General features: G+C 38.4%; 1 protein-coding gene across 2 annotated transcripts in view; it reads right to left on the reverse strand.

Annotated features, from left to right (window-relative positions):
• The window catches only part of LOC122230069 (interleukin 1 receptor accessory protein), a 125,160-nt gene that overhangs the window by 56,580 nt on the left and 42,130 nt on the right, over positions 1 to 26,450 (reverse strand). For both annotated transcript variants that reach the window (XM_042955736.1, XM_042955737.1), the window contains one exon: positions 20,183 to 20,247. In XM_042955736.1, coding sequence (XP_042811670.1) covers positions 20,183 to 20,246 — 64 coding nt within the window. In that variant the 5' untranslated portion in view covers position 20,247. The remainder of the gene's footprint in view (positions 1 to 20,182; positions 20,248 to 26,450) is intronic.

Below are 26,450 nucleotides of genomic sequence, written 5' to 3' on the forward strand. Positions count from 1 at the left end.
TACAGGGTAAGAAGTTCATACTTTATCTTGCAGGAACTGGGAGTCACTGATGCTTCTGGAAGAATGAAGTGACACATATTAATTACAACTATGGTGGAGATAAAGACTGGATTGGGAAATACATGTTTGTGCCCTGAGACTCTCTGATGGGTCATACACATGTGCAATTCCACATGAATCAAGAATGGAATTTCCCTATCTACTTGTCATCTCGGCTTTTCCTTGTACACACCACAAATGAAGACAGAAGAGACCATTACAGCAATGGGGAAGGAGGGAGTGGGTAGGCAGTGAAGCTGATCGCTTCTGAGGTGGTCCTTTTGCTCTACAGTTGCTGGAGGGGAGGACTGTGAGTTATCGATGTGAGAGAGACATTACTGTTCCTTCTCCATCTCCCAACCCCCGTCATCGCCACTGATAATACATGGGGCTGTAGAGGGGGCAACAGTTTTATTAGAGTTCCTAAAATTTAATTATCCAGAACCTTTAGTGTGTCTCTCTTGAGCCTGTCTGCAAATTATTTTAATAACCAGAAACCTCAATGAATGGCAGTGCTCTATATCGCAGCATACTGTCTATATATCACTTATGGCACGTAGAACACCATTCCATGGGTACAGATGTTTCAAGGCCTGGATCCTCCTTCTATCTACCTAAGAGCTCCTTGTTAACAGGAAAACTGTCCTTTTCATCGTCATGACCCCACTATGCTTGAAAAAACCAAAAAGCTCTTAAACATTCTAAGCAGAGAAGAAAACAGTGGCAGATCCACTGGAAAAAGGACTTTAAAATTACTAAAAAAATTAAAGGTTAGCAGAGATAAGGCACACATGAGAAGAAAATATTTTAAAATTACACATCTGATAAAGGACTTACATGCAGGACATATAAAAAACTCAAAATTCAGCAAGAAAGCAATTTAAAAAGGGACAAAAGATTTCAATAGGCATTTTATCAAAGAAGATATACAGATGGCAAATAAGCCCATGAACACATAGCCCAAATCATAGTCATTAGTTGCCAATTAAAAATCACATAAGATACTACTCCATACTTCTTAGAATGGCTAATATTTAAAAAATGGAAAATACCAAGTTTGGGGGAGAATATGCAGCTGTTGAAACTCTCATTCATAGCTGATGGGAATGCATAATGAAGTACAATCGCTTTGGAAAACAAGTAACATTTTCCTCTTAAGTTACACATAACACTTACAGTAGGATCCAGCAATATTAGTTCTAGATATTTACCCAAGAGAAATGAAAATTCATGTTCAGACCCAGATTGTTATGGCAGGCTTAAGCATGATTGTCAAAACCCTGAAGCACCCAAATGAACATCAGCTAGCGGATGAATAAACAAACTGTGGTATGTCTACAAAATGGAATACGACCCAGCAACAAGAAACGGACTTCTGATACACTAGACAATATGAGCACATCTCAAGTACATTATACTTAGTGAAAGAAGTCCAATATCATATGATTCCATCTAAATGACATTCTGGATAAGGCATAATTATAGGCACATAAAACAGATCAGTGATTGCTAGGGGCTTGGGTCAGGAAAGGTTGGCCGTACAGTAGAAGCATGAGAGAAATTTGGGGGCATAATGGAACTTTGTTGCCCCTGAAATGCAGCAGCTTTCATGTGGCTGTATGCATTTGCTAAAATTCAGAGACTCCATACACCAAAACCTGATTGATACTATATGAAAATAAAACAGTAAATAAAAATACATAAATTCCAAAAGGCCAAAAGTTGTGTGTGGAATAAAAATGGATCTAAATAATTCCAGGCTCTTCATTAGAGATTTGGCTTTATTTGCAACAACTGGCAGGGGAGAGACATTTGGCTATAGACTCATTCTGCACTGCCTGTTCCCAACCATATCCGAGAAGTCAAATCCTCCAAGACCCAACTTGGTCACTACTGCTCTAGATATGGCTGGCTCTCTCTTGTGACACTGACTACTTTCCTCCTTGCATAACTGTTATTTACGTTTGTGGCTGATCTCCGGCTAGATTGTGAGCTCAAAGACAGGGCTTGGATCCTGACTAGCCAACATAATGTTGAGCACACAGTTTGGCAGATATTTGTTTCAAATTGGGTGCGATGAGGAAGCTTACTATAAAAGCAAAGATCAATAACTGAATAGGGATAAAAGTCTACACTTCCTCAGAACTTCCTGATACACACGTTATGCTTTCCCATACAAATCATCTCATAGATGATGTAAGGACTGGCATTTCAGCCAATTATCACATCCATTCCTTCATTCACTGAGTTTTTATTGAACGCTTAGTAAGTGCAAAGCCTTATGCCAGCTACTAAAGATAGAGAGGTGAATAAACCTGTGTCTGTCCCCATGAAACTTTAATTTCAGGGAAGATGACAGATATTAAATAAAGAATTAACTCAGTAATTAAGTAAATATTTACATAATTAAGAACTTAGATGGGATCATAGCAGGTACAAAGAAAAAGAAGTACAGAGTGATGTGAAAGAATATATAACAGGGAGATATATGTCTGAGCCCAAGTGCTTGGAGGAAAAAGGGGATGTTCTCTGAAGAACTGACTTTTGCACCGAGCGCTGTAGAATAAAGACAAGAGGAACAAAGGTGAGGGGAGAGTGTGTGGTAGACTTAGAGTAGAAAGGAAACACTCTGTGTGAATGTCTGAGAGTATCTCAGGAAGCTTCATTGCCAGGGTCAGGAAGATAGAACACAAGGAGGTTGAATCAATGAGTATAGATCCAAATATATAAGGCCATGTAGGCCACCGTAAGGAATTGAAATTTTATCCTCAGAATAACGGGAAATACTTTCGAGATTTTCCTCAGAGGAAGATTATTTAATTTAACATTTTAAGTAGGTAACACTGGTTGCCATGTGAAGAATGGGCTATAGGGAGCAAGAGTGGAAGAGGAATGGCCAGTTGTGAAGCTACTGCAGAAAAGTCAAGAGTGAGATGGTATGGTTTAGGCTAGGATGATAGCTAAAGAGAAGTAGACAGAGTCACATGAAAGAACAGCTAAGATGGATTGATAACAAGTGCAGAAAAAAACAAAAACAAACAAACAAACAAACAACAACAACAACAACAAAACACACACTACAAAACAGTTAACTTGGTCCAGAGACTCTCGAACCTCAAACTTGCAGTATCAGTTATGGAATCCTTGAGGGCTAGACTCAGAAGGAACTAGACAATTTTACAGATGAGGAAACACAGATTTAGAAACATAGATTCAAACACAAGGTCATCCAGAAAAGTATCAACAGAGCTGAACCACAATATCAAGCAATTTTATGTTGCTTGTGTTATTCTTATTTATAGTTTTTAAAGTCCAAATTCAACTTCTGCTTTATTCTGAGGAGAAATCAGCATACATTATTCTTCATTTTTAAAGGAAGCACAGTAATGGTGCCATCCATGGGCCATGATCAATTGTAGAGACCCCCAAGACATTTAAATATAATGGCTCATCAAAATGTCAAAATATTATAAATACTTGCTCAATGAATGAATAAATTTTCTTTTGCAATTATATTAAAAAATACAATTCAAGGGATACAGGAGTGCTGATGCATAGGGGCACTTGTACCCCAATGTTTATAGCAGCACTTTCAACAACAGCCAAATTATGGAAACAGCCAAATGTCCATCAACTGATGAATGGATAAAGAAGTCGTGGTTTATATATACAATGGAATACTACTTGGCAATGAGAAAGAATGAAAAATGGCCTTTTTTAGCAACGTGGATGGAACTAGAGAGTGTTATGCTAAGTGAAATAAGTCATACAGAGAAATACAGATACCATATGTTTTCAGTCTTATGTGGATCTTGAGAAACTTAACAAAAGACCATGGGGGAGGGGGAGGGGGAAAAAAGTTACAGAGAGGGAAGGAAGGAGGCAAACCATAAGAGACTCTTAAAAACTGAGAATAAACTGAGGGTTGATGGGGGGTGGGAAGGAGGGGAAAGGGGGTGATGGAGGGCACCTGTTGGGATGAGCACTGGGTGTTGTATGGAAGCCAATTTGACAATAAATTTCGTATTAAAAAAATACAATTCAAAAACAATACAAATATCGACTGACTTAGAGTCATCAAAGTCAAAATAAGTGGCAAAGAATCATGGGAGCATAGACAAATTTTCAAGCAACTGGTTTTGAAGAATATGCTACTACTTGCCTTTGAATTCTTAGAAGATTGATAAGTAAATAACCATCTGGAGAAAAGATAACCCTCTGGGCAAGGATTTAATTGCGTTTGGAAATGTGTATTCTTGTGGGCAAACACCCACCTTCAAATGCAAAAATCTCAATCCTAATCTCATAATACAGAGAACAAATTGGTGCTTACCCATATGCCCAGTGAGTATTGTCATTTTTCGAGCTCATTCAGCTGAATCTCTCTGCTTACTTACTTGCTTTTGCTGATTACAGAAAAACTTTGAAATATGTTATCTCACTGGATCTCCATAACAACTTTGTGATATTATCATCTTCACTTTATAAATAAGGACAGAGAGTCACATGAAGCCAAGATTTGACATGAGTCCAGAATTTTTTTTTTCTCTGCATTATATATTGTGAATAATTCAGGGCATTTTCTGACCCAGGCCATTTTCTGAGCTCCCATAGCACTGGGATTTAAATTCATTACACTAACAAAAAAGAAAATACTCAGATGCTCCTCTCCCGGACAGAGAGTAATGGCTGAGTCTAGGGAAGACCTCTGATTTCACCATGATCTTTTTTGATGTAATGTGTTTTATCTTAAGGACCATTCTCAAAGTGGCAGCGGTATCGAACCCAACCTGAGATTCACCTTCTATTCAATACTTCAAAAAGGCAATTATGATGGAAGACAGTTTGGCAGTTTCTCAAAAATGTTAAACATAGAATTACCGTATGACTCAGCAACTCCCCTCTTAGGTATACACTCCAGAGAAATGAGAACAATCCATACAAAAATCTGTACACATATGTTCACAGTATTATTGATGTGACACAAAAATGGAAACAATCTAAATGTCCATGAATGATGAATGGACAAATAATGGAGTGTTCTTCATCAGTAAAAAGTAATGAAGTGCCAATACGTGCTGCCACATGGATGTATCTTGAAAACTTAAGTGAAAACATTATGCCAAGCCAGTTATAAAAATCCACATATAATTCCATTTCTATGAAATGCCCAGAGTAGGCAAATCTATAGAGACAGGAAGGAGACTAGTGGTTGCCTAAAGCTGAGAGAAATGAGGAGAAGGAATGGGGATTGGCAGCTAGAGCATACAGAGTTTATTTTTTGGGTGATGAATATGTTCTTAACTTAGGCTTAGGATGTCATGATGGCAAGGCTAACATGATTAGTTTCTACCGCTTTCAACATGTGGAGTCTTTAGAAAAAAATATAAAATAAATGATGTCCTTAGTAGTGAAAGGGTTGGGGTCCCCTAGGTCTGCAAGGTAAAATAATAATGGGCTTGGGACTAGAAGACAAGGGCTTGAGTCCTGGTTCTTTTACCTACTATCCGTATGGCTATGGTTAAGTCACCCAACCTCTCCAAGTCTCTGCTTCTTATCTGTGAAGTGAAAATATGATACACTTCTGATGATCAATAATGCAGGCATTTTAAAACTATAAAACACTATATAATTGCATCTACCACTCTAAAAATTAGTTGCTATAATGATAATGTGAACTGTATCTGGCACACATTGTAAGCCTAAAATTACCTATGTTTATTGCATGGAGAAAGGAAGGAATGCTGACAGATGAAGGAAAGCACACTCATTTGTTGAACACATGTATCATCATGCCCACAGATGTTGAAATATTGACAGCTGGCTGAGTACACTCTGTGGTACTGATATCTTAAAAAACAAAAACAGAAAACTGCCTGTAATCAACAGAAATGTTTAAGTGAGCTGATGAATGAAATAAGAATTAGGGTACACAGATATTTGGGGGGCTATTTAGCATAAGCAAACGTTGTGAAGCAGAGAACTGGGAACTCAATTGATTTCAACTTCCAACAATTTGGGTGGCTAAATATTTACTTTCTTGAAATTACACATCTAACACAAATATCAGTCATAGCTAGAATGCAGGAAATTTAACAGTAGTATCTCTTTTGCCTTACCAATCTCCAAACTCGGTAGTGTACCAAGGTCATTTTATGAATACTGAAATCATCCCTGTGCTAGGGAAGTTATTAACAACCCAGTCTACAGATAGAAACAGAGCTCATTAACCAACAGTACCTTGCAATTGCTCCTTGCTTACCATCCTGAGGACTCCAATGGCTTAGGCCTTCATTCTTTCTTCCAAAAATTAAGATACTTTCTTTCTAATTATTGGGTTGGAATATATTCAGATGATACATAAAATTATTTGAAAAGAGGGTAAATGAATTCAAACATAATTCCACTTTCTAAAGATAATCACTGTTGAGATTTCAGTATGTTCTACCAAGGGTTTTCTATATGTACACACACACATACATATACACACCTGCACACACCAGTGTGTGGCAAACGAGCTGGGGAGTAGCAGGGGCCTGCTCTGTACAGTCTGTTTATCAGTTTCCATGGAGCGAAACTCTAAACCAACAGTTTACCTAAGGGCTCATAAAATTCCTGAAAACTGAACAAGTAGCTCTCATAAGCCAGCTGGTGAGAGCTGGCACCAAAAAACAAATGCCACAGTTTATAAGTTTGCAGACTAGTCCGGCTGTAAGGTACCTGGTTGTTGTTGTTGTTGTTTTTTAAGATGCATTTATTTTTGACAGAGAGAGAGAGAGAGAGAGAGAGAGAGAGAGCGCAAACGGGGGAGGGGAAGAGAGAGGGAGACACAGAATCCAAAGCAGGTTCCAGGCTCTGAGCTGTCAGCACAGAGGTCGACATGGGGCTCGAACTCACAAACAGTGAGATCATGACCTGAGCCGGAGTCTGTTGCTAAACCGACTGAGACACCCAGGAGCCCCTGCATGGTATCTGTTTTTAAACAGAAGTATCTATTATTTAAAAAAAAATAATGTTTATTTATTTTTGAGAGAGAGAGAGAGCGTGCAAGGGAAGGACAGAGAGAGAGGGAGACACAGAATCTGAAACAGGCTCCAGGCTCTGAGCTGTCAGCACAGAGACTGACATAGGGCTCAAACTCAGGAACCACAAGATAATGACCTGAGCCAAAACCAAGAGTCAGATGCTTAACCCAGTGAGCCACCCAGGCACCCCCAGAAATATCTATTATAAACTAAGCTCCGTATCAACAAATGCAAAATTATACTTTTAATGTTTCAATTGTATCCCCATGTTACTGATATAACACATTATTTAAGCATCTTTTACCACTGGATATTTTTGCAAAGTTTCCAATATTACCTATTTTAACAGTTGTATGAAAAACAAAGTTGTGACTACATCTTGATACACTTCTCTGATTATTTCCTTAGGCTATATGCGTAGAGGCTCATTACTAGGTCAAAGGGAGGCACTGTAGTATCTTTGAAACAAATAGCTCCAGTGCCCTCCACAAAGCCTGTTCCAAGAACACTCTGGCCCACAGGGTATATTAACACCACATCTGGCATCTGGTTGTTAGACCACCATATCCTGGCCATTGCTGGGTGGGATTTGTTCTCTTCAATCATTGCCAAAGTAATGGGTCAAGAATGGTTGGTTCAATTTGCATCTATCTTCTTACTTATGAACTTGATCCTTTCAACTATGATCAATTCAGTTTTATCTTTTTTTGAACTGCCTGAAATGCAAGTTAAATATTTTTGAGTGTTCATACAAGAGTTCCTTAATGACATCAACCCTTTGCCATATTCTATATTTTCCAGTTTTTCATTCGCCCTTTAACTTATAATGCCAATGTTTATGTAGTCAAATATAGCAAACCTTGAACGGCCCCTACCTTTGATGATATAGCTGGAAAGGTATCCTCTACCTCAACATTATGAAAAAGTTTGCATATATTTTCTTCTAGTACTTTTTAGGATTTAATTTATTTGTTACCTTTAAATATTTCATTCAACTGAGATTTTTTTTGGCGGGGGCGGGAGGGGGGGAGGCAAAAGGTAAGAATGTAACTTTATATTAAAGAAAGTATCCAAACGTTCTAGCACCTAAATATATCTTTTCTCACTAACTCTGGATGCTACCTTGGGCAGCTGCCAGCTGTAGAGCTGGCTTCGTTTCTTTTCTGGATTCCCGGTTTCACTTCAATCTTGTCCTCTGAGGATTTCTTACCAACTCAGCAATTCATTTTAAAAGACATTTATTTTTAAATGCAGCATTTCTGGTTGCCTCACAGCAGAAGGGTTGTTTAGGAGACCTTGTCCACCATACGGGAGAAGCTGAAATCTTCTCCAATCTATTTCCCGCATAGCAGCTAACATGACCATGTAAAAACTAGATAATGTCAGGAACCAGCTCAAACCCTGTCAATGACTTTCTGTTGCAGTGAAGGGAAATGTGACAACACCCTTAATATGCGCTGGATCCTGCCCACCTCGCTCTCCCCCCTAGTTCTTGCAACTAGAGCAACACTGGCAGCATGATCCTCACAGCTGAGGGTCTCCACACAGGCCATCCCGCTGCCTTCCCTTTGCTTTGTATAGGTGGTTCTTTCTTATCCTTCAGTTCTCAAGAGAACGTCATCCACTTGAGTAGATGCTCCCTAGCCACCTGACAAATGGAGCACCGTCTGATTTCTTTTCGTCAATGTAACGACCTGTAGGTAATTTTCACAGAACTGTCTTTTAAAATGTGTTTATTTACTTACTTTCTTCTGTCCCATGCTCTTCCGAAGACTATAAGCTTCATGGGAGCACAGATCATTTCTGTCTTATTTACAAATAAATTACAGGAAAGCCCAGCGTCTAGCATACATCCATACACTATGAATGAATGATTACAAAGTGTCTTACTCATCTTTACATTCCCTGTGGTAACAAAGTTTTGCACATAACAGATGCCCAGGAAACATCAACTGAGCTAGGTTTCACATCTCATCATGGAGAACCAGTTTTCCTAAATGTAGAGGTTATACAGACCTCTGACGTGTTCCTTTTAAATCACAAAGGTACATTCTCAAAATAAAAGGGGAATACTTACCATCCTTCTGTGATTAAAGTATTGCATACTTTAAAACAGATAACTAATCTATGGAAAACACTGATTTCCCTGAGACTGAAGGGGATTTGTGCATTAAACCTGAAAAATTTTTCAGGTGCTCACTTCTGGAGAGTTTGCGGGGAGTGAAATAACATATCTATGTATGGATTGGTGATAATGCTGCCAGTCAATCTTTTGTGCACTTGCTGGACCCAGGTGAGTGTTACTCTGGCTATTTTGTTGCCACATACACCTACATACAAACATATACACATACACAAAAGTGACAGTTTCTGAAAAAGATAAAACATTCCAGCTCCATCAGGAATAAAATGGAACTTGGAGTGAAACCATCATCAAATTTCAAAATTCACACCCAATCACTGCCAAAGTCTAGCAGGGAAAAAAAAAAAAAGCTGATATTTTTAGACTGAAAAGAATTTTCTAGAGCTTTACACTGTTGGGTACCAAAAAACTTTCTGAGCCATATGTAAATATCATTTACTAAGTCCCCAAGCACCCTGTAGGAAGGACAGAGCCTGCTGTAGTTGGGTAAGAAGGAAAAGATAGGGAGCTACAGTTACCATCTCTGAGTTTGCCCCATGGGAAGCTAACTGAACAACGGCAAAGCCATCTTGCAGTATACCAAAGTTAATGGTTTCCCACTTCACTCAAACCCATTGCATCGGCACTGAACCACCATACCTTCATCCATCTGTAGCCTTGTTCAGAACTGCTCTTTCCTTTAGAAAACTTCTTATAGCCTTGGAAAAATGTGTCTCATCTGAATATATGAAGTCAAAGTGCACTGTATATGTTTCAGGAATCCTGGAGCAAATCAATTTAAAATAGTATCTGCAATGTGAAAAATCACATCCTGTGTTTTGTTTAATTGGTTGAGTGTTTCTTTTTGCAAATATATGTGTTCCACTATATCAATTACTGAAAGACAGCTTTGGTTGGCATGTTTAGAAGGCAGAGTTTTAACTGTAAAGAATTCCTTGGCAACGTGGTATAGCAAAACTAGCATGCGTGCATTTTAATATCAAACAGGTATACAAGTTGTACCACTCAATAGCTCTAGTAAGTTACTAAGCTAATTTAACTTTTTAATTCACTTTTCTGAATCTAGGGTTCCTCACTGGCAACAAAATTAAAATGCCTATCCCTATCTTATGGGGCTATTCAAAAATTTATGTAATATTATATATAATCATAATCCCTGGTTCAATTGTTCAATTAATGTTAGTTCCCCCACCTCCTTTTTCTTCTATTACACACACACACACACACACACTCCACTACATAGTTATTACCAATTCACAAAAAAATTATAATAAAATAGATTTAAAGCCATGCTTAGCTTAACATGATCTTCCTTTAGTGATTAAGAAAAATCCAATAGTGTGTAATGTTTCATGGCTATTATTGCCATCATCAATTACCACTGCATTGTAGATGAGAGAATGGACCCTTGTAATAACAGGATATTTAGAGTAATAAAGGTGAGATATCTAAGAGTCGGCTCTAATAAAGCAAACAGGAACAAAGACCCTGCCTTCACTTTCTTCCTGAAGTCTCCCTTGGTATGTCACTAAGAACACTGCATGCAGTGGGAGTGACTCCTCGAACACATTCACTTACTAATTGCTCTATTCACAATTTCCATGATTTCAATTATTCTCCAAAGCTACACCTTCCTCCTAGACCTGAATACAAGCTGGGTTTCTACTGAGCCTCAAGCAAATACACTGCTAATAGGAAAGACATGTTATAGCTCATGTCAATTGCAAACAACAGCAGATTGTTTCTGCCTTAGACCTTAGGAAGGCAGAGTGTAAAGGGGGATACAAAGTCTGTCACTGTCTCCTCTTCATTATTGTGAAGGCCACGATTAGCTCTTTGCTTCCACCATATCTGCTGTACAGTTTCGTCAGAGTTGCGACCGTCAAAGCAGTATCCCTGGACATGTTGATGGCTCTCATGGTTGGAGGTGACCGTATTTAAGGAAACCTCTACAATATGCATGGGTTTTATTTGCTCTCATCATTTTTTTTAAGTTTATTTACTTATTTTGAGAGAGAAGAAGAGAGTGAGCACACGTCAGGGAGGGACAGAGAGAGAGGGAGAAAGAGAATCCCAAGCAGGCTCTACACTGTAAGCACAGAGCCCAACACAGGGCTCAAACTCACCACGAGATCATGTTGTACACTTTATGGACTGAGCCATCCAGGTCCTCCATGCTCTCATCATTTTAATACATTAGGGATGAGAAAAAGAGTCAGAATGTAAAAAAATAATAATAATAAAATAAAAAAGACCTAGATAAAAAAGAAATGTTTAAAAATGTTTGAAAGAATACCATCCAGGAGCTCCTGGGGGGCTCAGTCAGTTAAGCGTCTGACTTCAGCTCACGTCACGATCTTGCAGTCCGTGAGTTCAGGCCCCACGCCGGGCTCCGTGCTGACAGTTTGGAGCCTCCTGGAGCCTGCTTCAGATTCAGTGTCGCCCTCTCTCTCTGCCCCTCCCCCATTTGTGCTCTGTCTCTCTCTGACTCTGAAAAATGAAAAAACCTTAAAAAAAAAAAAGAATACCATCCAATACCATCTATTTCCTTGGGGAGGCCGGGGGGGCGGGGATATATACTTGGGTTGGTATCAAATCCAGTGAGCTCCTCTGTGGGAAGACTGTCTCTGTGTCTCTATCTCTCTTTGTATCTCTCTCTCCTTTTCTCCTCCTTCCTCTTTCCCTACCTCCCTTCCTCTCCCTCTCTCCTCTTTCTCTCAGTCTTTCTGTCTCTATCTGTGTCTCTTATCTCTTCTCTCTCTCCCTGTCTCCCTTTCCCTTCCTTTTCTCTCCGCCTCCCTGTTCCTTCTCGTCATAGTTCTGTACCTTGAGTAAAAAGTGCTGAAGAAGCATTTAAAATCAAGCCATGGATGTCAAAAAGTCTTGCATAAGAGAAATTCAATTCTCCCTAGGGGACCAGATAGATCAAAAAGTCCAAGGCAAATTAGAAAATATGAGGATAATATTAATGCTTTCTCTCTGAAAAGCAAAAATTAGTTCATCAGGAAACTTTTGGGGGCAGTCTGAACTCCCAAAGGATCTAGAGAATAACAGAGTTAACCCAGGCTCATCAATTTAAGCTATTAGGTATAATGTGTTTAAACAGCAAACAAGCCCATGGTGAATGATTAAAGGTTTCTCCCCAAAGAAAAAAGGGAAAACAAAGTTATATAGTAAATAATGGTTCACGATGGTAGGGATCCACTTGGGAACAACAATTTGTATATCCGCGTTTGCTTTAACAACAGTACAGTCCTATATTTCAACTATGGTTGTACTTGTAGGTAAGTTTAAGTAATTAGAAATCGAAACCCACCATGTAATATTAACAAAAAATTATATTTACATAGAAAAGCCATTGGTGGCTGATGGATGCACTCTCTTTCTGTTTCTTTCCTTTCAGGAATCTACATTTACAGTGTAAGCCCTACAAGTTCCACTAGGAAGCATAGTTGGCAATACTCTTCACTTGTTCCCTCTTGTTGGTGTGGTCCCTTTAAAGGGACCATAACATTCTATTACAGAAGTTAAGGTGGAATGCAAACATCAGTACCTTCATGCACATATCAAAGTGCACACTCCTGCCTACCTCAGGAAGCACTTCAAAAAATATGAAAGTATTTCGAAAGGGCTGATGAACAAATAGCCTTAAACTATCAGTTCAGACTCTACAAACACCATGGGAACGTGATATTCATTTCTCAGTAATGTACAGTTATACCAAAAGTTTGATTCTGACAGCAGAAAGAGAAATAAAATTCATGAAAACAATAGAACTCCGCCAAGTCTAGTTTATTATGGGTGTGACTGTTTTATCTGTTTTCTCTCATTTTCTCTGCCATCTTGTATTATCATTGTGCCTATTGCCTCTAAAACAGAGAAAGACAAAAAGAGGGCATTTTTGTATTTCAGCTTTTATAGGTTTGGATAAAAGGTACTTGAAATTATTTACTGAGGTTCCCAGAGTATTTGTAAAATGGATCCATTTCTCTCTGTGCCTCAAAAATAAATAATGAGAGATACTGGCCCTTAGTGGATTTCAAAATACAAGTATCATTGTGTTTTTATCTTGAGAGTACATATATAATTTTATTTTAGTGTATATATGTATATAGTGCATATATACATAGTGTATATGTATTTTTAATTATTTTTATTATATATATACATATATATGTGTGTGTGTATATATACACATATATATACCTATGTACACACATACATATACATACACACACACACACACACATATATATATATTTAGTGCATAGGATTTAGTCACTGATCATCAAGACAGTGGTCTGGTTTTATAAAGCTCATCATAAGGCAGAAACAAAGGTTTGCAAACACCTTGCAAAAATGAAGGTGTTTAAACCTTGAATTAATTCTCATAAAGCAGACATTGTCACCTATAACCCCATATACAAAATGTATTCCCTGCAAAAATCTGGGTTTCTCTTAACTAATGCAGCCATGTGAAGGAAGAATCAGGTCATTTCTCTAAACATAGAATTACCACTGTGATACAAGAAGCTGTTCAGGAGAGTTTATATTTGCAAAGTTAGCATCAGGCCAATAAATTATGGTACTCAAATCTCTTTTCAATCAAGCTACAGAATACCTACCTTTGGGAAGCATAAGCAACTTAAAAATAAGCATCAGGGTGTTTCAAAATACAACAAAAGAAAAAAAAGAGGGAATATATCTGCTCCCAAGGAGAAGCATTTAAAGGACACCAGGGTGAAATGTTATAATTCCAATGACCTTTAGGTCTAAGAATAAAATGAAACTGTATTCTTCAGACATTCTCAAATTGTTTCGACTAAATTGCATAGAAACGAAGTATGTTCAGGATGACCAGCCATGAGCAACAGACAGGACTGAATGTCACAAGTACATCCAAGTATGGAGTTTTTCAGAAAGCATATTCAGATACTAGGGAGCTACTGGGATTGGCAACAAACTAAAAAAAAAAAAAAAAAAAAAAAAGCTTACCAAAGCTAAAAGAACCATTACATAGCATCAGAAATATTATAAGCCCTTACAAAAGTAAGATACACACACACAAACACACACACACACACACACACACACACACACACACAAAAGAACCAGCCAACTATATCTAAAATGTATTAAACACAAATAGTCTCTTCACCTGTAAGAATTCCTATCCCCAACCTACCCTTCTAGCTTGGCTTCTAAATACCCTCACATTGTCCAATAGTCCAACTGCACTGTTCTGGTCCCAAATAAGAGATACATTATCTCCAAGAAAAGAGCAATTGTTCTTTGACTGGGATGTGTTCTCTCAGAGCCCCGTACCAGGCTAGTAACTTTCTCTGCTCTCCCATGGCATTCTGTTTGGTTATTTATTTTCTCTTCTCTCTGTCAGACTTGACTCTAAGACACTTACATAAGAGCCTACCCTTATTGTCCCGGATTCTATAATATGAAATTGTCAAACACATGATCTTTAGACTAAAGTAAAATCATGGTAAAAGAAATACTTGCCATTTAGAAATTGCTTATTTAGGGGCTTCCGATGGCTTAGTCAGTTAAGCATCCAACTTCGGCTCAGGTCATGATCTTGCAGTTCATGGGTTCGAGCCCTGCGTCGGGTCCTGTGCTTACAGCTCAGAGCCTACAGCCTGGAGCCTGCTTTGGATTCTGTCTCCCTCTGTCTCTGCCCCTCCCCCGCTCATTCTCTCGTTTTCATTTTCTCTGTCTCTCAAAAAATAAACATTGAAAAAATTTAGAAATTGCTTATTTAAATAAAAGGAAGAGTGTATCTGTGTTCATCCATAATGTGTAATAATTCTCATAGTGCTCTTTAATATAAAATCAAACAAGAAAGCAGAATTGGCTGAAGCTTTGCTATTTTTGGTTGGTTGGTTGGGTTTATAGGTAAGGTCACAGTGACCACAGACTGATTAAATGACTTCCTTAATGTCATTAAACACTCACAAAGTGACAGTCAGAACTTAAAGCAATGTCTCTCGATTCTTGGTAAGCCAGTGTTTTTACTTATTTATTTTTCATAGTGAAAAATAAATAAATAAGTTATTTATCAGTCACTCTCAAAAAGCCAAAAGATTATTTCCACTCTTGGCAAATTTCTCAAAATTAATGGCAATTAAATCACAGGATCTTAACCTCTATTAGCAGAACAAAATCCTAAAAGAAGGCAATGTCATTTATTTTTTAAGCATTTATTTTGACAGAGAGACAGAGAACATGAAGAATGGAGGAAGGTCAGAGACAGAGAATCCCAAGCAGGTTCTGAGAGCCCAATGTAGGGCTCAATCTCATGAACTGTGAGATCATGACCTGAGCCAAAATCAAGAGTCAGAGCTTAACCAACTGAGCCACCCAGGTGCCCCAAGAAGACAATGTAGTTTAAAGGAAAGAGGTCTGCTTCGGGAGTAGAGGCAGTCTTCAGAACCTAGGTCTACTGGACATGCCACCAGACCACTGTTAACCTAGGTCACTTCTTTGGTTCTTCTTTTCCTAAACCATAAAATGTGTGTAAGAATCTCCAGGTTCCCAACCCCAGTCTCCATTGTTTTCTGTGACATTAATGACAATGTGTGTAAAATCTAGCCCTGCACCTGGCACATAGTCATCTGTTGACCTTGAAATAAAAAACAATATTCAAAGATCTGTGTGTGTGTGTGTGTGTGTGTGTGTGTGTGTGTGTGCATGCACCTGGAGTAACAATGCAGTGCTATCTTTTTCACATGGTCTCTGTAACAAATAATTTTGATATGGCAATATTTTTTAAAGTCACCATATTACATGTGGTGCCATTCTCAACCCTGTCCCCAGCATGGAATCACAAATTGCAAATATTTATTTCTACTCTAAAGGCAGTTTTAACAGTTCAACTTCCTAACACGTTGCCAATGGAACACACCAAAGGAGAAATGTGTGACAAGTTGCTTTCAGAATTGTTGCAAAACAAAACTTCTTTGAGTTTAGTATCGGAAATGTTCAATACCATAAGAAGCAAAAATGGGAATATTGAATTTTGAGCTTACAGTGCAGTGATTTTCCTCCTGAAGAAAACAACTAAGGTGGGGGGTGGAGGAGTCATGAGGGAAGATATTTCTTATCTAAAAAGTGCAGAAATCTATTGAGTGGTTCTTTAACAGTTAGCGAAACCTGTGACCCTTTGGATTTTAATCTTTTTTTTTTTTTAATTGTGTGAGGATCTAGTTGAAGTCATAGTTATGTTACGTATTAGCTTTGTGACTTTGGGTAATTCACTTAACCTCTTTAATTCTAATTTTCTTTTTCAAAACAGGTGGTTACAACAGCCTGACCACTTTATATTTTGGGAGTGAGAGTCAAATGATATTGGATATGTAAAATGCAAAGTGCTTTTTCAGCAAAGGAAGGTTTATTATTACCACTATAACTACCACATTATAATATCACCATTATAATTATCCAAGCTCTAATTCCTTAAAAGTAAATGCTTTTTTCTTAAGCATTTGCTTTAATGGCCACCTGAGATGAAAATATTGCTTCCACTTCCCTGAATGAATAAGGAAATCCTAGTATTGCTACCAGGAAGATTGTGTTCTGAGGTCAGAATTCTGTGCCTTGAAGTCCAGTTCACTGCACTTAAAACACACTGCATGGAACTAAAGCTCTTATGTCAATATGGCTTCTTATTTAAATGTGGGGCTTCCCAGGAGTGCCTGGGTGGCTCAGTCAAATAAGTGTCTGACTCTAGATTTTGGCTGAGGTCATGATCTCGGTTCCTGGGATCAAGCCCCAGGTATGGCTCTGAGCTGACAGTGTGGAGCCTGCTTGGGATTCTTTCTCCTTTGCCCCTCCCCTGATCATGCCGGCTCTCTCTCTCTCTCAAAACAAAGAAAATTATGTTTTTTATTTTTTTTTAATTTTTAATGTTTATTTATTTTTGAGAGAGAGAGAGAGAGGGAGAGAGAGCACAAGCAGGGGAGAAGCATAGAGAGAGGGAGACACAGAATCTGAAACAGGCTCTAGACTCTGAGCTGTCAGCACAGAGCCCAACGTGGGGCTTGAACTCACAAACAGTAATTTCATGACCTGAGCCGAAGCCAGATGCTCAACCAACTGAGCCATGCAGGCACCTCTAAAATTATGTTTTTTAAATGTGGGGCTCCCCTTAAAAGAAGAGACCACACAGAAAGGCCCAGAACAACCAAACAAGACTCCTACTAATATCATATGCATGTACATTGATTTAGGGTTTTCTGGCTATTACCCCTTTATTCTTCACATCAATCTGTGATTCCATTAAAGCTGGGAACATGAAGCATAGGAAGAAGCTCATGAAAGGCCAACAAGTCTGCCAGCATCTATATGGTTGTACGAAGTGATACCTTGATGTATGAGAAGTTGGTTGATTCCCCCAACACGTGCAATGGTCTCTTTTATCCCCTAGTAGCCCAGAGTTAGTTGCTCCTTTTATTTTTGTCAACAACGCTTCCTTTTTGTTCCTCTTCCTCCAACTAGGAAGTGCATCAGTGACACAGACACAATATACCTTTTCATAAGGAAGGCAAATGAGTATGTGCCAGATGGGCTGAGGGGATTACAACATGTTTCCTGCTCCCATGGTGACTCAATGGGGCTGGTATGAAAACTTATCTTATTCAAGAAGTCAGCTTCCCCAGCAGAGTTATGAGTCACAGTTCCTGGGTAGAAAATTTGCTTTCCAATAGCATTTGGGGTGGGGGGTGGGGGACCTCCTTGGATGGATTACAGTAAAGGTCATTCAGAAAAGCAACACTGCCAGGATGTCTGGGGAGATACCAGTACCCTCAAACTTCTGAGATCTCACTGATCTCTCAACAAGAGTAACATGGTCAACTCTCCCTTTACCTTCAAGGGGAGGCAGGACATAAAACCATATCGATGAATTAATGGTATGAATCCAAACAAGTTCCATTATAAAATTGGCCAATTTGGGCAAAAGGGATGTGAAGGGACTTTTTTCCATCCATTTATGAAATATATATACAGAGAGAGTGCCTACTATGTGTCTATGTACCAATCATTACTGCAAGTATTTGGGTAACAAACAAAGAGGACAAGTCCTTGTCCTTGCACAGCTTACAACTAGAGAAATTGGGAAGGAAGGAGAAAGGGAAGGGGGCAGGGGAAGAGAGAGAGAGAGGAGAAGAAAAGAGAGGAGGGCAGGGAGGAAAAAGAGGAGAAAGGAGGAGAAGGAGACAAGAGAAAATTAGTATAATGTCAGGAAGTGATGAGTGTCATAAAGGAAACTAAAGGTGGGTATAGGAATACGTGATTGGCAGGGCTATTCTAGTTAAGGTGGTTAAAGAAGGCTTCTGTAAGTAGATAACATTCAAGCATAGAACTAAGTCAAATAAGAACTGATTATAATCAGGGATTATGTTCAACATGTTTAAAATTAAGGACATCACAGCACTGACCAGTCACATGAGACACTCAATCGAGCAGGAAAGATGCTGGTCTAAACAGCCAGTAGATCTGTGTACTAGTGGTTCCCAGCTGCATATCAGTCCAGGTTAGCAAATATGCTTTCCTTGTGAAAAGGGCCAATGAGGTTGGAAGTTATCTTTACTTCTCTCAGCTTTGAGTCGTACTCTGTCCTAGTTATACCCTTTCTTTAGTGCTATTTTTGGTTTCCGATAAAATGCTTTAAGTGGTATAGAAAAACTGAAACATACCCAGAAAAGATAATCAGGTTGAAGAGGGCTCAAATCCATGGTATGTGAAGAACATAGGAAAACACTGTCAAGGTTATATGATCACTATTTTAACATTTCTGAAGACCTCTCACACAGGAGAGGAATTAAAATAATGGTATTCAAAGTATTCTCCATGGTCTTCAGGGGAATTATACATGAGAAGCTTCTTCAAATGAAGATATCTAGGTTCCTTGAATTAAAATTAGACTACCACTGGATTGACTATTTTCTACTTAAATCAAGCCGTTGAACCAGAGAAATGTGGAAATGACAAAAACAAATCTCAATCATGTATACTAAAAAGCTTTGTAAGAACTTGGCCAGTCCAAAGACATATGGGCTGCAATGAGATGATTACTAGGTAGAGTTACCATGGAACCGTTCTGGGGAGTAATTCTGGAGATGAGAGGAGCCCTGAAATGATGAACTTTCGAATCCCTTGTGAATCTGATTTCACATGATCCAGTTCCGTGATGACCGAGTTTGATTATTCAAACTCAAACAAGCTTTGGCTGGCTTCTCTTAAGAAGAAACACCCAGGGGCACCTGGATGGTTCAATTGGCTGAGTGTCCAACTTCAGCTTAGGCCATGATCTCATGGCTCATGAATTCGAGCCCCAGGTCGGGCTCTGTGCTGACAGCTCGGAGCCTGGAGCCTGCTTTGGATTCTGTGTCTCCCTCTCTCTCTCTCTGGCCCTCCCCTGCTCATTCTCTGTCTCTCAAAAATGAATAAACATTAAAAAAAATTAAAAAAAAAGAAGCAACACCCAAAGGAAAAAAAAAAATGAGCCTAATGATAGATTCTTTCTTTCCCAGATAGAAGCAGTATGACAGGAACCCATCATTCTTAAAAGGTCTCAATGGACTGTTAGCCCCAAGGCCTCTTCCACTACGTTCTGAAGTTTAAAAAACAGGGTCATGCTACCATCTCTGTCATTTCTTGTCTCAGAAGACCTGAGGTGAATGGAAAGAAGCCAGATTCTGGTTGGCTTGGATATGATGGAAAATTCCTATATTTAGACATACCAGACCACTGCCCCAAGTACACTCTGCCCCTTAAAGACTAAAGGTGTCAGTGGTCCTCCCATCACCAAAATTCTATTTCTTTCATATCTGTGATTCTATGGTACCACAAAAGACAATGGATTTAAATATTATTTTGTCTTAACTCATTTTTCAGAGAGTTGACACATTATACCCTAGAGATCATCTGTACCTTAATAGATTGCCAAAAACCATTCACTTACCTGAGGCATCACTTTGCAGGATCCCATAGAAGTAGAGACTCATTACACACCACAGAAGTCCCATCCTGTCAACATAAATACAAAGTTAAGGGAGAGTACTTATCACTCTCAAGAGTTTAATAATTACTGCATCCCCATGCTGACTGTGGACGGGGACCTGTTCTAACATGTTTACAATATTAACAAATTTAATTGCAGGAACCAACCAATAAAATAGTTTTTTTTTTTCTTTCATCACCCATACTACAGATAAGGAAACTGATACAAGTTTAAATAACATAGCCAACCTCTTTTGCCTAGAAAGTGGTAGAATAATGGTCAAGCTCCAGCAGTTTGGCTCTAGAACAATCTCTCAATCATTCAACTATAACTGCCTACTTATGAAAAATATTCCTCTTCAATGTTTTCATCAGGAGTCACATTTCTGGCAGATAAATTTGATCTCTTTAGCATTCTCGTGGTCTGGAAATATTTTATGACCCAGGCACTTCTCCTTCTTAGTGATAAATAGAAAGTCTAGAAATCCTGGGTTCAAACTCGGTTTATAGTCCACTACACTCTGACTTTATAGCAGGGGGAAATATATAAACCTCATGTCCTGCTGTGCCTGCTCTCCTCTTCTCCTTGGAAGAGACAAATGATGAGGGTAAAGTAGGGTTTCTGTGACGGTTAGCCTTTCTATTGATAACCAGCTGAACCAGCAAACTAGCAAGAACTATGCCCTTACATTTGGTTGCATGATCTCTAATACAGAAGGCCTAGAGATTTAACAATCCTGTGAAACTTATTTCCTTACTACCTTAGACATACCTTCCCCCTGATAAATCCTTGGTAGGGATATAACTACTAATACCTGGATATTTCTGAAAAATTCCATATTCAAGGCTGTCGCTGTTTTGAACACAGCAGTCACCTATGGGTGCTTACAGAGGTCTTGATAACTTGTCCAGATCTCATTTTTAGTAAGTGACAGAGATGGGATTTATGCCACATCCAGCCAATAATAGCCCATGACACAAGGTTCACAACCATAGGGACCCAATAATCTAAAAAAAGGTGTAAGAGGTATTTGATAGGGTGGCCACACAACAGCACTTTTAATGAGACACGTGTGGGGACACCTGGGTGGCTCCGTTAGTTAAGCATCCAACTTCGGCTCAGGTCATGATCTCATGGTTTGTGAGTTGGAGTCCTGCATCAGGCTCTGTGCTGACAGCTCAGAGCTTGGAGCCTGCTTCAGATTCTGTGACTCCCTCTCTCTCTCTGCCCCTCCCCAGCTCACGCTCTGACTCTGTCTCTCAAAAATGAATAAACATTAAAAAAAGAAAATTTAAATGAGACACCTGTAAGAGTGTGGCACCAAAACAAAGGTATAAACTGGTGCTGCCTGAGCAGTCCAGAGTACCTGCTCACTTTAAAGGACAAAGCAAGTTTCCGACACCTGTCACTTCTCTTGATCACTGATCACCACAAATCTCCAGTTCATATTGTACTCTCTCCTTTAGCATGACTGTTCAAAAACCACAAGTGAGTTTATTATATCCTAAACAACCTTTTTATCCCAGAGATTAAATGTTTCTTTCTTACCACCACCATTCCCTTCCAATTCTTATATTGTTAACTTAGGGCACTCTTCTGTCATTAATTTATTCAATAAAACATGTGCTGAGCACTTTCTGTTTACAAGTCTCTGTGATAAAAATACAGGGACCTCCTCTAAAGGCATTTCTTCCCAGTAGAGGACATAAATCATTACAACGTCACAGCTATGAACAAGACACATGCAGAGGCACTATAAGGTATACAAAGATTTATCAGACAAGTTCGAGCACTAAGCAGGTCTAGCAAAGACTTAAAATGTGCACAAAAATAATGACAGTACAAAGTAAACACTGATAAGCATAGAGAGGAACAGATAAGTGTTATGGAAGATTAGACAAAGAAAGAGATTACTTCAGCCAAAGCAATCAAAGAAGACTAAATACAAGAAGTAGCTTTTGAACTGAGCAAGAACTGAATTGAAGCAGAAGGAAAATGGGGAAAAGAAACTCAGTGGAGAATAATGTTCACAGATAGGAAAAGCATGGAACATAAAAAGGAAATAGTCTGTAAATAATTCAGTTTGGCTCAAGCACAGGGTATTAGTAAAAGAACGATAAAGAGTTGTTGGAAGGCGGGGAGTGTTAGGATCAGATTCCAGCAAGGCCTTGAATAGCAAGCAAAGGACTCAGGATTTAATTTAAACAGAAAATAGGGAATCAATGAAGGTTTCTGATTAGAAGACTGACTTGATCATCAAATTGTGCCTTCTGGAGATCATTCTTGCCAGAATGTATAGATGTATTGCCACTAAATTCTGTCTTTTTATTTATTTATTTATTTATTTATTCATTAAATATATGAAATTTATTGTCAAACTGGTTTCCATACAACACCCAGCGCTCATCCCAAAAGATGCCCTCTTCAATATCCATCGCCCACCCTCCCCTCCCTCCCACCCCCCATCAGCCCTCAGTTTGTTCTCATTTTTTAAGAGTCTCTTATGCTTTGGCTCTCTCCCACTCTAACCTCTCTTTTTTTTTTCCTTTAAATTCTGTCTTGAAATCATTTTGTCTCCTGAGCCTGTCATCACAGTAATTGTTTAACTCCTAGCTTTGTGTCATCCATGAACTTGATCAGCATGCCTATGTCCTCATCCAAGTCATTAATAAAAGTATTTAATAATTCTGCATTAATCATTGTCAGTGGAGAACAACCAGATATTTCATTGCAGATTCAGGGCACAGTAACTTCAGCCTCAATACTCCCTGTGCTAAAGCACTCTCCCTCTCAAATTGCTTTTGGCTATATATAAAAAAACAAAACAAAACAAAACAAAACAAAACCAAAAGCCCACACCTCTGGATTGTCCCAATTCGCCTGTTTATAAGCTGCTGAATTCCTGGGGCAACACTTAGAAGACATTCTAATTAGTGTGACTGAGGGCCTTAATTGATATTCCCTTGAGTAACTGGATTATTTCAGAGGCAGCAAGGAGTCAGGTCATCAAGGTAAAGCCAATCTAAAGATAACCTGTGTGCAAACACAAATCCAGGGTCAGTCCTGTCCTGTGATGAATTAGAATAAAGCAGATTGAAAAGAAAATGTGATTGTGCAGGCTGGTTTGACAGACTAAAGGTACCAAGGTTAGCGGGAGGAGGTTGGCTGGTTCATTTAACATCGTCTTCCGTTCTCCCTCAGAATTTTATTATTGTGACTAGTAATACATTTTTGGTTCTTGTGTCTTGGGGAGAGAGGGTGCTGGATATTTTCAGAGATGGAAAAGCTGTCAGAAAGCAAAGGAACCTGCCTAATAACACACAGTTTCTCATGGTCTGAATTACAACCCAGCTTTAGATTACTGCCATGGCATTTAACAGACTCTGCCCTTGCTTCAGATGATTGCAACCAACAAAAATAAGTTCCCAGTCAGCCTTTCCTGCACTATCCATTTTACCTACCGTCTAATCATTTTCATACGTCCCCTCTTAGGTATTGGTACTTCGCTCCTATTTAATTCCACTGTTCCCTGGTATATCAACTCAGATGCCAATACCACCTGGCAAAAAGTTTCAAAAGTTACTTATTTTTATGTAATCAGCAATAATATTAATGATGATTGTTAACATGTGGTCAGCACTTTAACATCTACCCCTGCATATGAATCATTCCATTGCCTGCATTCTCTAGGAATGCATTCTCTCTCTACTAAGCTTCAGGATCTCCTTACCTCTGAGTCAGCTCTGACCAATGATTCTCTCACAGGGCCAGCAGGTGACAGGCTGAAACTAGGTCTCCTACCCCAAGGCTGGTATTATCCCTGAATCACTTCGCCTTCTTCCTGCACTGTAACATTTCACCAGGCCACAGGACTGGATTTCTCACTCAGTTTCCTGATTCCATATTTAGCCCATACCCAGATCCTAGCCACTCTTTGAAGCCCATCTACCTAGTTGGAACATGGACTTTCCACCTGGGGCTTGTCAGCACTCTTTTCCAGAAGCCTGAATTCTGTCCCCCATAAGGTCTTGCTCCAAGCTAGATATGCCTCCCATAACCACAGAGTTGCCATGAGCTGCTTCATTCCTGGTTGACAGATGTCCTTTGCTATGATCTGTGCACTGAAAACTTGGCCATAAACACCAAGCTACAAACCCTAGATGGTCATCTCCATGCCGGGTCAACCCTGCAGCCAAATCACTTCCTTAAGTCCTGATCCCATCCAGATCATAACTTACTGATAAACTCAGTAACTGTACCTAACTTACTTCTCTAACTTACTAATAAAATTTGAGCATATTTTGCATGTATGCTCACCTAAGATATGACAAACAAGCCTTTAAAGGACATGGGACAAGTTATTAATTATCCCATCTTACAGAAAGGGAGTGATGGCATTTATTAAGAAATGAAAGTTATTTTCACCATCCATCTTTTATCTAGTTCACAGTTTTTGAACCATAAAGGGACCCTTGTGCAGAATACTTCAGAAAAGAATATTTACCAGTAAATAAAATTACCAACAAAGTGACATGGAAAACTCTAATGATGAGTAAAACGAAGTAAGCAAAACCCACTTTGTTTCTCTTAACGAATGCAGCTATAAACCTGGGAAGAATGCATAAAACAATTATATGAAGACTCCAAAAAGTAAATAAAGCACATTCTTTTCAAGTACACATAGGAAATTTACCAAGATCAGCTACATTATGAACTATAAATTAAACCTTAACAAATTTAAAAGAATTGAGCATATATGCTCTAACTATAGAATTAAACTAGAAACCAATAAAAGAAAATGACAGGATAATATTCGAACACTTAGAAATTAAGGTATATACAGCTGAGCCTTGAACAAGAAAGGGTTGGGGTGTTGACCATCCACACAGTCAAAAATCCATGCATAACTTTTGGTTCCTCAAAAACTTAACTACTAACAACCTACTGTTGACAGGAAGACTTACCATTAATACAAAGAGTTGGTTAACACATATTTTGTATGCTATATATGTTATATACAATATTCTTACAATAGAATAAGCTAGAGAAAAGAAAATGTTATTAAGAAAATCATAAAAAACAGAAAATACATTGACAGAAATGTAGTACATTTATTGAAAAAAAAATCTGTGTATAAGTGGATCTGCACAATTCAAAACCATGTTATTCAAGGGTCAATCGTGTGTCTAAATAATTCATGGGTCAAAAAGAAGACTATTAGAAAATTCTTAAACTGAACAAAAATGAAAATACAACATATCAAAACGAGTGGGATGCAGCTAATGCAGCATTTAGAAAATAATTTATAGTATTAAAAGGTTTATATTAGACAAGAAGAAAAATTTGAAGTCAATAAGCTAATCATCTACCTTAAGGACCTAGAATAAGAGGAGAAAAATACAACAAGCAAGCAAAATGAAGGAAATGATGAAAAGTAGAGATGAAAAAATTTTAAAGAGAAAAAAAAATGAACCCAAAAGTTGTTTTTTTGAAAAGAACAACAATAATAAAAATGTTGGTAAACCTCTAACCAGGTAAACCAATGGAAAAAAAAAAGACACATATCACTAATGTCAGAAATAAAAGAGGCTACATCACTAATGATCATGGGGCATTAAAATGGTAATAAAGGGAAAACTGGTAATTAAGGGAATACTAAATATTCTAGTCACATATTACACAATTTTGATGAAATGGACCAATATTTCAAAGCCCACAAACTACCAAAGCTCATCCAAAATGAAATGTACAATGTTATTGGTCTTATCATTATTTTTTTAAATTAAATTTGCTATTAGAAACCTTACAAAAAAGAAATTTCCAAGCTCCAGATGATTTCACTGGTGAATCTGACCAAACATTTGAAGAATAAATAGCATCTCTTCTAGATAATCTCTTCCAGAAAATAAAAGACAAAACAATTACCAGTTCATTTTATGACACAACATTACTCTGATTCGAAATTCTGCCACAGATGATATAAGTAAACAAATCTACAGATATCCCACAACCAAGCAGAGTTCAACCCAGGAATGCAACACTGGTTTCAGTATTTTAAAAGTCTAAATAAGTATACCGCATGATTATCTTAATTGACGCAAGAAGAACATTTGACAAAATTCAGTACCCATTCATGATAAAAGTCCTTAGCAAACTAAGAATAGAAGGGAACCTTCTCAAACCAATAAAGAGCATCTATAAAAAACCTACAGCTAACATAACATCTAAT

The sequence above is a fragment of the Panthera leo genome, chromosome C2 (assembly GCF_018350215.1).
Source record: "Panthera leo isolate Ple1 chromosome C2, P.leo_Ple1_pat1.1, whole genome shotgun sequence".
In the NCBI taxonomy this organism is placed as follows: Eukaryota; Metazoa; Chordata; class Mammalia; order Carnivora; family Felidae; genus Panthera; species Panthera leo.